Source organism: Pinus tabuliformis, chromosome 6, assembly GCF_031772625.1.
Source record: "Pinus tabuliformis cultivar Carrire ecotype Pingquan chromosome 6, CPIR1, whole genome shotgun sequence".
Lineage (NCBI taxonomy): Eukaryota > Viridiplantae > Streptophyta > Pinopsida > Pinales > Pinaceae > Pinus > Pinus tabuliformis.
This window is the reverse complement of record NC_142292.1, coordinates 911214654-911229517: the sequence shown is the minus strand read 5'-3', so window position 1 is coordinate 911229517 and position 14864 is coordinate 911214654. Positions and strand designations below refer to the sequence as shown.

The 14864-nt window shown below is 39.8% G+C and overlaps 1 protein-coding gene across 1 annotated transcript in view; it reads right to left on the bottom strand.

The window, feature by feature from the left end:
- The window catches only part of HCF164 (Thioredoxin superfamily protein), an 82210-nt gene extending 69721 nt beyond the window's left edge, over positions 1–12489 (bottom strand). Inside the window, exon 1 of the mRNA XM_089423016.1 lies at positions 12024–12489. Within this exon, the coding sequence (XP_089279142.1) occupies positions 12024–12350 (327 nt within the window). The 5' untranslated portion in view covers positions 12351–12489. The remainder of the gene's footprint in view (positions 1–12023) is intronic.
- Positions 12490–14864: the final 2375 nt, after the last annotated feature.

Genomic DNA, 14864 nt, shown 5'->3' with positions numbered 1-14864 from the left:
GACCTTCTATTGTGCTGCTAGGAGATTAAAATCCATCAAAATCTGAAATAAACCATGCATTTTTAAGGGCTACCAAGGTACATCATCAAGTGGAAGCAACTTCAACACAAGGAATCCACATGAGAGCTCACCACTTTGGTCAATGGAGGAAGTGAGGGCATGTGATGACCACAAATGTATGAGGGCAGTGAGCTTATTATTTCTTAAAATCACAAGGTGACTTAAAAATGGTCACAATCAACATAATCAAGATTATGCTATTACTTTAACATTTTATAGGATGGCCTAAGACAGCCCAGCGTTTGTATAAACAAGATCCTCAAGTGCCATAAGGATATCACCAATTTGTCTTTGTATCCAGCGTCTTGGAGGTTAATAAACAATGTGATTTCATCCTTGTTAATTTTAGGTATGTTCTATGCTGATAGCAAATTTACTTCAATTTTCCATGTTAGCTCAATATCAATTCCAGATTAGCAATCACATTGAGCATGATAGTAAAATGCAGATAGAACATAAACATAAATCACAGAAGACAAGCCAAGACAAGAGGACACAAGATGTGGCGCAGCCAAGGACAAACCCTAATGTGGGGAAACCCTTGATCAATTCTTCTTATGTTCTTCAATAGTTCAGCAAAGAGAGAGATAGTACATATACATCAGAAGTCAACACTTTGACTTGTCAAAATAAGAGCAAAGATCTTCTCTACAAAGATGTCACATGAGGTAGTTGATCTAAATAGAGGTGATTCCATCACCTTGTTGTACCTGTCACTATGTTGCACCATCATACCATGTCCATCATCACTATGCTGCAACATCACCATGTCCATCATCACTGTGTTGCACCATGTTGCACCATCACCATGTCCATCATCACTGTGTTGCACCATGCTACACCATCACCATGTCCATCATCACTGTGTTGCACCATGTTGTACCATCACCATGTCCATCGTCAGTGTGCTGCACCATCACCATGTCCATCGTCAGTGTGCTGCACCATCACCATGTCCATCGTCACTATGTTGCACCATCACCATCCATCATCACTGTGTTGCACCATCACCATGTCCATCATCACTGTGTTGCACCATGTTGCACCATCACTGAGTTGTACCTCATCATGTTGTACCCAACATGCTGCTCTTCATCATCATGTTGTACTATTCATCATGTTACACTATGCTGCACCATTCACTATTGCACCCATCACTATGCACTATGCTGCACTCTGACTGTTGTACTTCAATACATTCATGTTGTTGTACCCTATTACTATGTTGTCCCATCATATCATATTGTTGCACCCTATCACTATGTTGTCCCATCATATCATATTGTTACACCCTATCACTATGTTGTCAATGCTACAGGATCAGGCCTGTAGTTAGTGCAGCTAGGGCTATGTATCTTCAGCTTATTGCGGATAGGGCTAGATGAAAGCCTCTTCAAGCCAGAGTATAAGTGTCCCTTCTTGCTGTGTGTACTATGGCTAGGAGACTAGATCCTCCATGACAACGTTTAGCATAAGGATGACAGCGTATAGTTTAGGCATCCCTTCCATGACAGCGTATAGAATTTAGGCTCATTTCATGACAGTGAATAGGATTTAGGTTCCATAACAGCGTATAGGTAGGCTCATTTCATGACAGCATATAGGATTTCCTATTAGGACAGCGTGTACTATCTCTGCCATCAGTGCCCTGCACTGCTCTGCTTTGTTGAACTATGAAGAAGAAGAAGTGATCAAGAATGTAGCATACCGTCCTCTACTGACCCAAAGTCAGTCCCATATAAAAGAGAGTGTCTCATACCACTCTTACTGACCCATAGTCAGTTCCAATAAAAAGAGTGTGTCAAAACACTCTTATTGACCCGGAGTCAGTTCCAAATAAAGAGAGTGTATCATACCACTCTTACTGATCCAAAATCAGTTCCAAAAGAGAGTGAGTTATATCACTCTTACTGACCCAAACTCAATTCCAATTAATCCCAGATCAATATCATCCTAGTATAGGGGGTATGGTAGTAACACGATGCATCCATCGATACTACTATGGTCCCTATCCTCATTTCCCTACTCATTGGCCAGATGAGAGGTACTTCCCATGAGTCTCAGACTGCATGGGTAGGATGTCTCAGTAGGAAAAGGATGAACCACTCACCCTGCCTACATGTCGCCAGGGGTATCCCAGGGGAAAGTTGAACCACTCACCTTGTACACATCACTAGGGGAAGGCTGAACCACTCACCCTATGACTATGTCTCAGCAGGAGAAGGATGAACCACTCATCCTGCCTACATAGCAGACCACTAAGGGAAGGATGAACCACTCGCCCTATGGTTGCTCATCGCTCCATGATGTACCCCCAAGCCCCCTGGAGCTCCCAGAGCTCAATGTCCATATCATACAGGACCATTAGGAGAGAGTCTCTCCACGACTCCTAGTCGTTCTTGGAAAGTCAAGAATTTGACCTTTCCCAGGGGCTTCAACAGAATGTCAACGACCTACACATCAGTCCCAATGCGATGGAGCTTTCTTGCTCCTCGATGTACCATATCCCAGATAAAGTGGTACCTGATGTCTATATGCTTGGAGCGATCATAGAACATGAGATTCCTCAACAACTGAATCCCCCTCTGGTTGTCACAGAAGATCGCGGTGGTATCCAGCATGTGTCCAAATAGCTCACTTAAGAGCTTCCTCAACCAGGCAGCTTCACACGAGGTCATACTCGTAGCTATGTATCCGACCTCATCGATGCTCAAAGCAACCAACTTCTGCTTCCTTCTCATCCAGGATATCGAACCAAAACCCAAAGAGAACCAGCACCTAGATGTGCTCTTGCGATCCTCCACACTACCTGCCTAATCAGCATCAAAATAATCATGCAGCTTCACATTTTCGGCCGTGTATCTCAATTCATGAGAGATTGTGCCCTGAAGATATCTCAAATGATTCTTGGCACCAAACCAGTGAGGCTCAACCATATATGAGCTCAGTATGCTAACTGCAAAACATATATCCAGACGAGAGTTCACCAAGACCATCAATGCTAGTATGAGTTTATGAAACTCAGAGGCATTTCCCAAATCAAGTCCGGCATCACTATCACATAACTTCTGAAAGTTAAGCTCCATCGAGGTAGTCATGAGCTTGCAGTTTACCATTCCAAATCCAGAATCCAACTCCCTCTTACTTTTGCAAATGAGAGGGTATGCACCTGTCAGAGGTCGTCATCATAAAGGTGCCAGTATGAGAGGTCTATCATCCACAACCTTTAAGCAATGATTTGGATCGACTTCACTCCTAATGAATCTCAGCTTCATCAGACAGTTATCAATCCTCTCATATCAAGCCCAGGGTGTTTGCTCTAAGACATAGAGAGCTTTCTTCCACCTGCATACTTGAGATTCCCAATCATGAATCTCAAACCCCTCAGGTTGTTCCACATCTGAGGTCTTGCTACATGAGGGGAATGGTCCCCTTGTAAGTTTTCCTTTGGTACATCTCGGACATGTACCTTCATGCTCTTCTTGAATTCAGGCATCCCTGTCACCATCTGACTCACATCAGGTAGGGCCCCATAATAAGTAGACCTTCGGTGCTATAGAAGAGATGTGTCAACTGACATGGTCCCCAATGGACTTCCTACAACTTGATACAAATTGCCAACCCTGAACCCAAGAATAAAAGCATCTTGAAAAATTCCTTTTTCAAACACGTACCTTTCCATCGATGAATGCCACCTTGAAACCTTTGACTTCCATTGCCGAAATGGACACCAGGTTCTTCTTGAGATCAAGTACATAAAGAACTTCTTGTTAATGAATCGTGCTACCCTTATTCAATTGAAGGGTAGCATTCCCTACACCCTTTCCGGGATAGGTGGCATTGACTCCAAGTATAATCTCCACGATTGTTTCCTTCTCTATCAAATTAGAGAGAGCTTCCTTCTATCCGATGAAGTGCCTTGAAGCACTACTATCAATAAGCCAAATTCCCAAAGAGTCTGGTGGAGAGGGCCAATATAAGATAATACTTCTTTAGCTTATCAGAAACAACATTTGATTCTTCATATCTGGAGTTCCTCGCTTTCTTTGAAGAGTCGGCCATTTCCTTGAGGACCTTCATTACCTGTCATTCCTTCGCTCATTGAAGATGTCCCTGGAATGAATGTTATCATCATCAAGTGATGTGTCCCTTCTATTCGGACACTCCCTCGCATAATGGCCAAACTTATTGCAAGCAAGGCATCTGCCTTTCCTTCCACCCTTAGATCCGGACTTCCCATTGAAGTGATCTTTAGGTAGGCCATCAGATGCTTCCACTGCGCCACTCGGATAATATTCTCTGCTTCGACTTCACCCTTGGTGAATTTGAAGTGGAACCCATTGAGCCTTTTACCTTGTCCAACTGTCTTCGGTGATTGCTTTTTCACTCTTGCTTGGGCTTTGTCTTCGCCTCAGCTCTAATTCCATGTTAATTTTAGGTATGTTCTATGTTGATAGCAAATTTACTTCAATTTTCCATATTAGCTCAATATCAATTCCAAATTAGCAATCACATTTAGCATGATAGTAAAATGCAGATAGAACATAAACATAAATCGCAGAAGACAAACCAAGACAAGAGGACACAAGATATGGCGCCAGCCAGGGACAAACCCCAACGTGGGGAAACCCTTGATCAATTCTTCTTATGTTCTTCAATAGTTCAGCAAAGAGAGAGAGATAGTACATATACATCAGAAGTCAACACTTTGACTTGTCAAAATAAGAGCAAAGATCTTCTCTAAGAAGATGTCACATGAGGTAGCTGATCTGAACACAGGTGATTCCATCACCTTGCTGTACCTATCACTGTGCTGCACCATCATACCATGTCCATCATCACTATGATGCACCATCACCATGTCCATCATCACTGTGCTGCAACCATGCTGTACCATCACCATGTCCATCATCATTGTGCTGCACCATGTTGCACCATCACCATGTCCATCATCACTGTGTTGCACCACGCTGTACCATCACCATGTCCATCATCACTGTGTTGCACCATGCTACACCATCACTGAGTTGTACCTCATCATGTTGTACCCAACACAATGTTGCACGAAGCGGGAGCGAAGCGGAAGCGCGGAAGCGGAAGCGGAAGCGGGAGCGCGGAAGCGTCATTTTCCAAAAATCTAGGAAGCGAAGCGTCCGCGGAAGCGTCTGCTATATATATATATTTTTTTTATATTTTTTTGCATTTATACTCAAAACAAACATCCCAAATACCAAATTAATTGTAGAAGACATGAAAACATGCATATTTTTGCATAAATCAAGATAGATATGGCATCCATGATTCCATTGTAGTTACTAGTATGTACAACAATCATCTATATTCTAGCTATTACAAACATACATCAAATTTTTAAGCATATTATAAAACATAAAACATTTAAGCATATTATAAAACATAAAACATAGAGCATATTATGATTTATCTAGCAAGTGAGCAACTGTCAACATTTGTCATGTCCAAAATTCAAATAATAATGTTTACAAAATATGTCACTTGGTCACCGCCAAGCCAAAAAGGTTCAAAATTCAAATTCACAAGTCTACAAGTCTAATGAGTAATCTATGACAAAAAGTAGTAGATTGTGAATATATCTACTAATCTCTCCTCCTTCCACCACGAATAGAACGTGATGGCGGGCCTCCACGTGGTGGCAATGAAGAAGATGGTCCCTGTGTAAGTCGTGGCACTGAAACTGATGAAGAAGAACCCCCTGCTGTTGGTGTTGAACCATGGAACCTAGGAACCAAGGGACCAGATGGGGGTGGGGGTGGTGGCATATCAACACGGTCATCATCATCCTAGAATCGCTCAAAAAATTCATGCAAAAAAAAAAAAACACTAGTTAACAAAAAAATTAAAAACATGAATTAGAGAAATGCTTTATAAGGGAAAATTGGAAAATTCATACCACAATGGACATACCTGGATAAGAGCATCCTCTAATTGCTCTAGTCGCAACACTCCATCCTCCAAATTGGGCTCCTCTGGATTCTTGTCCCAAATCAACAAGTCTTTATTAGACTTTGCATCTTCACAGTAATGGGACAACAATCGCAAGTTGTAATGAACATAAACCAAGCTCTCTGCCCGGTCTAAATTCAACCTGTTCCTTTTAACACTGTGGATGAAAGAATAAGAGCTCCAACACCTCTCTGCAGAAGAAGTGTTTACCACCTGTGATAGCACCCGCAATGCCAAACTCTGTAGAAGTGGAGTACCCCCTCCATGCATGTTCCACCACTCAAGAGCAGAAAAAGTCTCTCGATCTTGAATTGCATGCATGCTCCCAAATGGACCAGTGTTGAGCGTATAGTTGCTCACCTGTCTCCGTACCAATGCAGCCTCCTCCTCATCAGGGATTAATTTACTCAATGCAGCCATATATTTTTCGTGAACCTCTCTATCTTGGTGTGGTTTTTTCCTGCTTCCCCCCCCAGGTGCTAGTGTTGAAAGCCATGATGGATGATAGTATTTAGGTGTCAAAACATATGCTAATGCATGCAATGGAATATTTAGCATTTCCCATCGGTTTTGCACCTCTACACGAATATAATTGTACAAGGTGGTATCTCTAGGCTCAACAATGTCTTTAATCTGCCCCAACATGCTATCCATTTGCTCATACACCTCCCCAATTACTGGTCGATCTGAATCTGCAAACTTGATCATGTAATAAATTGGTTTGGTGAATTGCAAAACATATTTAACCTGTGACCAAAAGTAACTGTCAAGAACAGTGTCCTTGACTGCATTAGCACCATCTGTGTCAGTGTTAATTTCATCCCATGTTTCAGCACACACCAGATTAGTTAAAGCTTGTCTCACCCTCACTAGCCGCCTAAAGGTGAGGTAATAACTAGCAAATCTTGTCTTTGCAATTTTAAGCAATTGCAACTTGGAGTAAGTGCCATAGAAGTAGTTTACCCTTGTATGCCCTGTGATGAATTTAATGAGCTGCTTCCCTTTCCTGTAAACCTCAGCAATCCACCCACAATCTTTGTGTTTCACAATATCATGCATCAAAAGGTTCAATGTGTGAACCAGGCACCCAGACCAAAAGATGTGTGGATGAGTACGCTCAATAATTTTTCCTGCTGCCTTACAATTTGTTGCATTATCTGTGATCACTTGAACCACATTATTCGGACCAACATCTTTGATTGATTTCAATAGGAGATCTGCAATGTTTTGTGCAGTTGCACTGATGGAGGAGGAGTCATGACATGCAATAAATACTGCACCACTAGAAGAAACACCAAGAACATTTATCAAATGTTGGTTTCTAATATTTGTCCACCCATCTGATACAATGGATACCCCAGAATCCACCCACTCATGTGTAAAACGTGTCAAAGCTCTTTGAACCTTAGCTTTTTCTCTTTCTAATAACACTGTTCTAGCTTTCTCATAGTTGGGGGCCTTGTATCCTTTTGGGGCTTCATTGATGGCCTTTACCATGTCATGCCAATAGGGAGAGCGAAGCACATTGAATGGTACACCGCAAGCACAAAGAAAACGGACTATCTTTCCATCCACATCATCCCTCCCAGCAACATTAAGGAAATCCCCTATTGTTCTTCTACCTCCAGAGGTTGCAGAAGTACCATGAGGAGATGGGCAACTACCAAATTTAGAGGTTGCACTTGAATCAGAATGAGTTTTTTGTTTCTTGTTTTTTTGTTGTGCAGCCATCTCTATTTGGATGTATTTTCTTCTTTCTTCAGTTGAAATGTTTGGGCAAATTTGTACCCCCACAGAACCCTTTTTTTCATCACTGTCCAGCACCCCACAAAGATGCCTCCTCAGACGGGTATATGAACCACAATATGGTTTTCCTCCATGACAACCATGAGGGCACACAAATTTGTAAGATCCACCACCCTTTCCCCCATCAAGTTTGGTCACATAGTTCCACAAGGGTGTTGATGTACCTTTCCCATCTTGTGCTTCAGTGTCCCCTTCAAGTTCATCCCCTTCCTCTTCAAACCCTTCCTCCTCATCATACATTGGGTCACTACTATTAGGACCAAGTTCATCCCCTTCCTCTTCCCTTCTATTCCTCACCCTTGCCATCATTAAAACCAAGAGTGGAATGATACATAGAAGCCAAAAGAACACCATCTTGGAATATGGATATAGGTGGTGGACAACCTGTAAATAAAGGAGCAAGTAGAAACAATGGGAAAGAGTAGGAGATGGAGGAGAAAAATACAAATTTTTTTTCAAAAAAACAAGGGAGTTTGGGGTTTGAACTTACCTCTTTAGCTCTTGTAGATGAAGTCCTCCAAGCTCTTGCTCCAAGCTCCTCCTCCTTCTCCTAGCTCCTCCTTCTTCACTCCTCCAAGCTCTCCTCTCTTCTCCTCTCCTTTCCTCTCTTCTCTTCTCCTCTCCTCTCTTCTCTTCTCCAACTCTCATAAACTCAAAGTGAGAAAATGAGGAATGAATGGGAGCTTTATGCTTTTCATTCCTCACCCTAAACTCACCCTAAACTCACCCTAACCCACCCCCTCATTGCTAAGTTAAGTTAACTTTAAAAAAAAATGAGACATTTTTCCTTGCCCGCGCGGTTTTTTCGGAAGTGCTCCGAAGCGCTCGTGAAGCGTACGCTTCCGGGCCCGAAGCGTGGCGCTTCCGGAGGCCCGAAGCGCCCTCCGAAGCGCGCTTCGGGGCCCACGCTTCATAAAAACCAGGAAGCGCATTAAAAACTCGGAATCGCGCTTCCTAGAGCGCTTCCGGAACGCTTCCGTACGGGGCGCGATTCCGGCCTAGGATCCGGGGGGGGGCGCTTCCTGCAACGTTGACCCAACATGCTGCTCTTCATCATCATGCTGTACTATTCATCATGCTGCACTATGCATCATGTTGCATTATGCATCACTGTGCTGCACCACTGTCACTGTGCACTATGCTGCACTATTCACTATTGTACCCATCACTGTGCACTATGCCGCACTATGACTACTGTACTTTAATACATTCATGCTGTTGTACCTATTACTATGATGTCCCATCATATCATATTGCTGCACCCTATCACTATGCTGTCCCATCTTATCATATTGCTGCACCCTATCACTATGCTGTCAATGCTACAGGATCAGGCCTGTAGTTAGTGCAGCTAGGGCTGTGTATCTTCAGCTGAGAGTGGACCTCCTTTATTGCGGATAGGGCTAGATGAAAGCCTCTTCAAACCAGAGTATAAGTGTCCCTTCTTGCTGCGTGTACTGTGGCTAGGAGACTAGATCCTCCATGACAACGTTTAGCATAAGGATGACAGCGTATAGTTTAGGCATCCCTTCCATGACAGCGTATAGGATTTAGGATCATTTCATGACAGCGTATAGGATTTAGGTTCCATAACAGCATATAGGAATTAGGCTCATTTCATGACAGCATATAGGATTTTCTATTAGGACAGCGTAGATGCTTCTCCATGATCTTCCATAGACTGTGTTAGGACTTTCATGTTAGGGCAGCGTAGATGCTTAGGGCACTCATTCTATGGCAGCATATACTCTTAGTGACTCTTCCTTCCACTAAGACCCAAACGAGTGGAGAGGAAGAAATCACAAGAGAAAATGTATGTTACTCAAATGACTAACAAACCACCTCCTTTTATACTAAAACATTGAGCACAAGTGGGGGCAATTTGGTTGCTGGCCGACTTTGACGAATTGTCCCATAACACAAATAAATTCATATCTACATGAATACTTATCGGAATCGGATGATCTTTAGATCAATCTTACACTTCTCGATGAGAGGAATCCAAGAAAAATATCAGCTGCCATGAATAAGAAGACCCACATGGAATTTGGCCCTAGTTGCCAACTTTAACAATCCTACTTCTTCTTGAGGACCCTTGATATCTAGATATTGATGTTCAATTCCTTATTCTAAAAAAAAGATTCAAGATGATCGATAAATGAATTTTGAAATGAACTTGATTCATGATCAGGATTTATCTGAGTTTCTTCTTTGCAACAAAATTCTTTGAATGTAACAGTAGAAGAATAAATGTTCTGCATAGAATTTGAAATCAGTCAATCCTCTGTTGGTTCTTTCAAAGTTATTGCTTGGACTACAGTAAGGATTGGTGTGGAGTGTTTATCAAGATAATCATTCTCATCATCTTCAGGAATCCTTAACGGTTCTTCAGTTTCTTCAATGGGTCTGACAGGAGGATATACTTTTAATTTTTTTACTGATTCTCCTTGAGATATTGCCAAATTTCCTGAGCGACATTCTATGTAAGCATCTACAGTTGCTAATTAAGGTCATCCTAGGATTAATGGATAGCCTCCTGTACTGGCTTTGGTGTGTGAAACAAGAAAATCAGCAGGGTATTCTCATGAATCCACAGTGATAATAATGTCTTCCAAAATTCCCTTAGGTTTGACTGTGGACCAATCAGCCATTTGTAACAAAGTTGGGGTTTGTCTCATGAGATTCTGAAGATTCAAACTCTTCATAATTTCATCCGTCATCAAAATAATGGCTGCTCCAATATCTATAAAAGCATTTGGAATGTTTCTTCCCTAATTGTACTTGAACAACAGGAGTGCCAGGGTCTCAAATTTCAATGCTTCGGATTCAAGGTTCTCCCATGCATAATTTCAGATAACTGACCAGTCACTTCAATATTTGAATACCTTTATAATCTTACTACATTGCTAAGTATCTCTCTCATCCTTATCACCCATGGTTTTTTTCCTTTAATAATCCCATGTTCTTTAGCCCTATCAGATAAATTTTCACCTCAAAATAATAGAACAAAAAAGGTGTGTTCCTTAATAGCCCTTTTTTAAAGGCCTTTTGGGCACCAAGGTTATCCCCGGTAAAGAACACATGTATTTCACCTACTTAGCAATAATCCACACCTTCAGTTAGCTTATACTAATCTACATCTTCTGTTGGCATGAGACAAACTTGGAAGAATGGATTCAAAGTTAGCAAGTTGTAACCATAACAAAGCAATCTTCAGATTGATAAAGGGAGCTCCTACATATCCCGCTAGAGAACAAAAATCAAGTCCGTCTCTCTAAACAAGATTACCAGTGTTCAAATCATGTGGAGAATTGGTTTTGTGCTAACGAGGATCCGGGAACAAACATGACCCCATACATTTTAAGCGCCCACATTCTCACCCCAAAAGGAATGAGAAGGAAAATGAAGAACCCCTGCTTTGGGAAACCTTGTTTAGAAAATCATATTCTCAAACACAATAATCACATCCTTCAACAACTATTAGTAACTTAAAAACTCATTAAACCAGGATTGATAAGAATAGAGCCATTAAACATTAGGCACAGGAGAGGAAAGGAGATTTAATTCATAGAAGCAATCGCAAAACACCACAAGATAGGTGTATCTAACTGTTTTTCATACATAAGCCTACACAACATGTCCTACTAAGAAGGAAGGGGAAGGCCAAAGAAAAAAACTCAATAAACCAGGAATGATAAGAATAGAACCATTAGACATAGGAGAAGAAAGGAGATTTAATATTCATAGAAGCTATTCCAAAGCACACAAGATAGGTGCATCTAACTGCTGTTTCATACATGAGCCTACACACAACTTGTCTTAAGAAGAAGGAAGGGGGAGACCAAAGAATCAAGCATAATCAACCCCAAAGCAATCAACCATTATATTACTAAGAGAAACCACTCTCTTGTAACTGCCCCCCATTGACATGAATATCGGGATACAATTCACAAATTCAACAATAACACAAACATCAGGGTGCTCCCTGCAAAAATTCAATAGGGCTGTGACCTTCAACAATGAAAATAAACCAATCTCCTTCATTTTATTTAAAGGGAGATGTGGGTTTGGCTAATGCTGGAGGATAAAATGCTTAATAAGAATTCCTTCGTAAGACATGTGTATGGTATTTGAATCCATTCAAATATATGTCACAGAGAATGCAAAGTCCATACCTCATCATATGGAACAGCGGTTGCAGAGAGGTCATTAAGCGAAATGCCGCCTCCAATCCAACCCCTGGTTGCCACAAAGAGGCCAACGGCTCCAGAAACTGAAGCCAAAGCAATTCGTCTATTGATCCGTTTAACAGGAACAATCACATCCCGATTAGTGCTTTTAACTTCGGTTTTTTCATCTTCGTCGTTGCTTTTAACTTCATCTTTGAGTTGGCACCTCAAATTTCGGAACCCGAGTGCAGTTTTGGATAACTGTACCTGCGAATTGCTTCGTGGCCGCAACGGATACACTAAATTCAAAGGACTCAGCCCAAGACAAGCCATTGTGTGGATGTGGAAGTAGCTTGCTGTGCCGTTCAGTATCTGTTTCCCTTACCATCTTACCGTCTAAGTAGTTGCTAGAATGTACATATGGATTGTATCTGGTGTATGGTCATTCGAATTCAGTATTTCCACGAAATGGGTTTTTAACTGTCAGTGATTATGAGTGTGTGGCTTTACGCCAATGTCCTCTCCTTTCAACGTGATCTAAGTGTACAAGGAACTTGTTACATAGATACGCCAATGTCTTTTCCTTTCAAAGAGATCCAAGTGTACAAGGAACTAGTTATATAGAAAGAAGGAACTTGTTACATAGATACGCCAATGTCTTGTCCTTTCAAAGAGATTTTCAAAGAGATCTAAGTGTACAACGAACTTTGTTATATAGAAAGAAAGATAGCCAACGTCTTCAAAGTTAAATATAGTCTATGGGACAAATTGTTTTTTCATCTGTTTGATGTATTAGGTCTCTTTTCTGTAAAGCTTCACAATAAATGCTCCAACTTTCTCGACAGACACCTCGCTAAATAGATTATCCCAGGAGCTAGTTGTCATCGTATCTGCATAACAGTCCCTTTGTCTTTGAAAGCCCCACATTCTAAAATGAAATGTTTTTCTATTTCCACTTTTCCGGAAGAACAAAAAATACATACTCTCTCCTCCCACACTTTTTTGGGCCTTTTTCAGCGTCATGTTTCACAACGGAGTTGATGAGAATTAGTCTTTAACTGAGCAATAAGAATTTTGGCTCTCCAAGAGATATTGGCCTCTATGTATGCTTTTGGTTGATGACTATGAGTGGGATTAAGCACTTCAATATAGTACTTTTTCTTTCTTCTTAGTTCCTTATCCCAAGTACACTTGTGGAACTTATCCATAACAAAAGTTTTTATCTCTTTGTTGTTTATGGGACACGCATTCAAGCAAATACCCATTTACTAAACCATTTGTTATTTTGTTGCATCCAAGTTTTTTTTTGTTTCACAATTTGTCATTAAAGACAACCTTAGGCCATCTATCGTCTTCCATTTGCTCAATTTTTTTTAAATACCTTATGACTTGTAACATAGCAATTGTTTCAATAGGAGCAGTGCATGTTTCACTTAACAAGATAGCATAAGGAACTGCACTTTTAATCTTGAATTTGTTTGTAATCAAATGCTTCTGAATTTTCTCAATTTGTCTCCATTGAAACTTCTCATTTCAAAGTAATCTCAGTGTCCAAGGAAATTGTTACATAGATGCATTGTAGTATGTTATAATTGGAATGGGCCTAGTTTATAAAATAGGTTAAATTTGTGGGAAGAATATATATATATATATATATATATATATAAGTTTTAAGGGTTAGTTTAAACCTAGTTTTAAGGGTTAGTTTAAGGGGTTTAAAGTTAGACGTGAAATTTTTTGATATCGTTGTTAGTTGTTGTTGAATATGGGTTTGACTCTCTTTAATTCCTAGAGCAAGGTCACAATCAATTCATATGAAGAAGTACTTTGAGTTTTCTATGCTTTTATTCCCAAAAATAAATATTCCTTAAATACTTGTGTTTATAAATTAGTTTAAATTGTGATTTTTTTTAATATATAAATGAAAAATGGGTTGAATTGACAATTTTAGGATGTGGTTAATTTTATTTTTTTATTTAAGTTTTAAGCATTTTAAAATTTTATTTGCAATGGTTTTGTTTCATTTTAAATTAATTCATGTGTCTAGAAATTTGTAAGTTTGAAATTGATCAAAATTTTAAATTGTTGAATTATTCAATTTAAAAAAAATACAAAAAAGAATGTTAGATGAATAGATTGATTCATAAAATGTATTTGATAATCATAGCTAAGTCATTAAGAAAGATGGAGAGATTAAAAAAACATTTAGTAATTGTTATTCTTAACTCTAACTTATTATAGAAAAAGAATAATAGTTAAATAAGTGTTGTAGGGCAATTAGTCCTTGCCACTAAAGTTAGAAATTATTCTTTCAAAAAATTGGACTAATAATTTGATATTTGAAGTGGGGAAATGAATTGTCTACTTAGACATAAGGACCTGCATATATTTTGGTGGGGAGTAACCACTAGTAAGTGTGTACATTTGCATTTTTACTTTCAATTATTAAAATGTTGAGCAACACATAAATAATGGTGGGTAGTAACTCTTGGTAAGTATATTTATTTACATTTTATTCATATACATTTTGTATGCAAAGGGTTCCTTGAATTATGTTGGGCAGCCACTTGGTATACATATGTTATTTACTTGAGTATGAGTTATTTTGAAATATTTTAATTTTGGGTGGTTTTCCTGTGAAGCTTAACAATAAAAGGTCACTGCATAAATATCTAAAAATCATGGCATGAATGTGAGGCAATGATCCACATAGCATTGTATTGTCCAAAGATTGCAATAGATTATCAAGAAACTATAGATTTATAACCATCCATACCTCTAGACAATAATCTCTGAATCACTAACAAACAAAAAAAACATATACGAGTCCTTAAACCCAGGCCACCG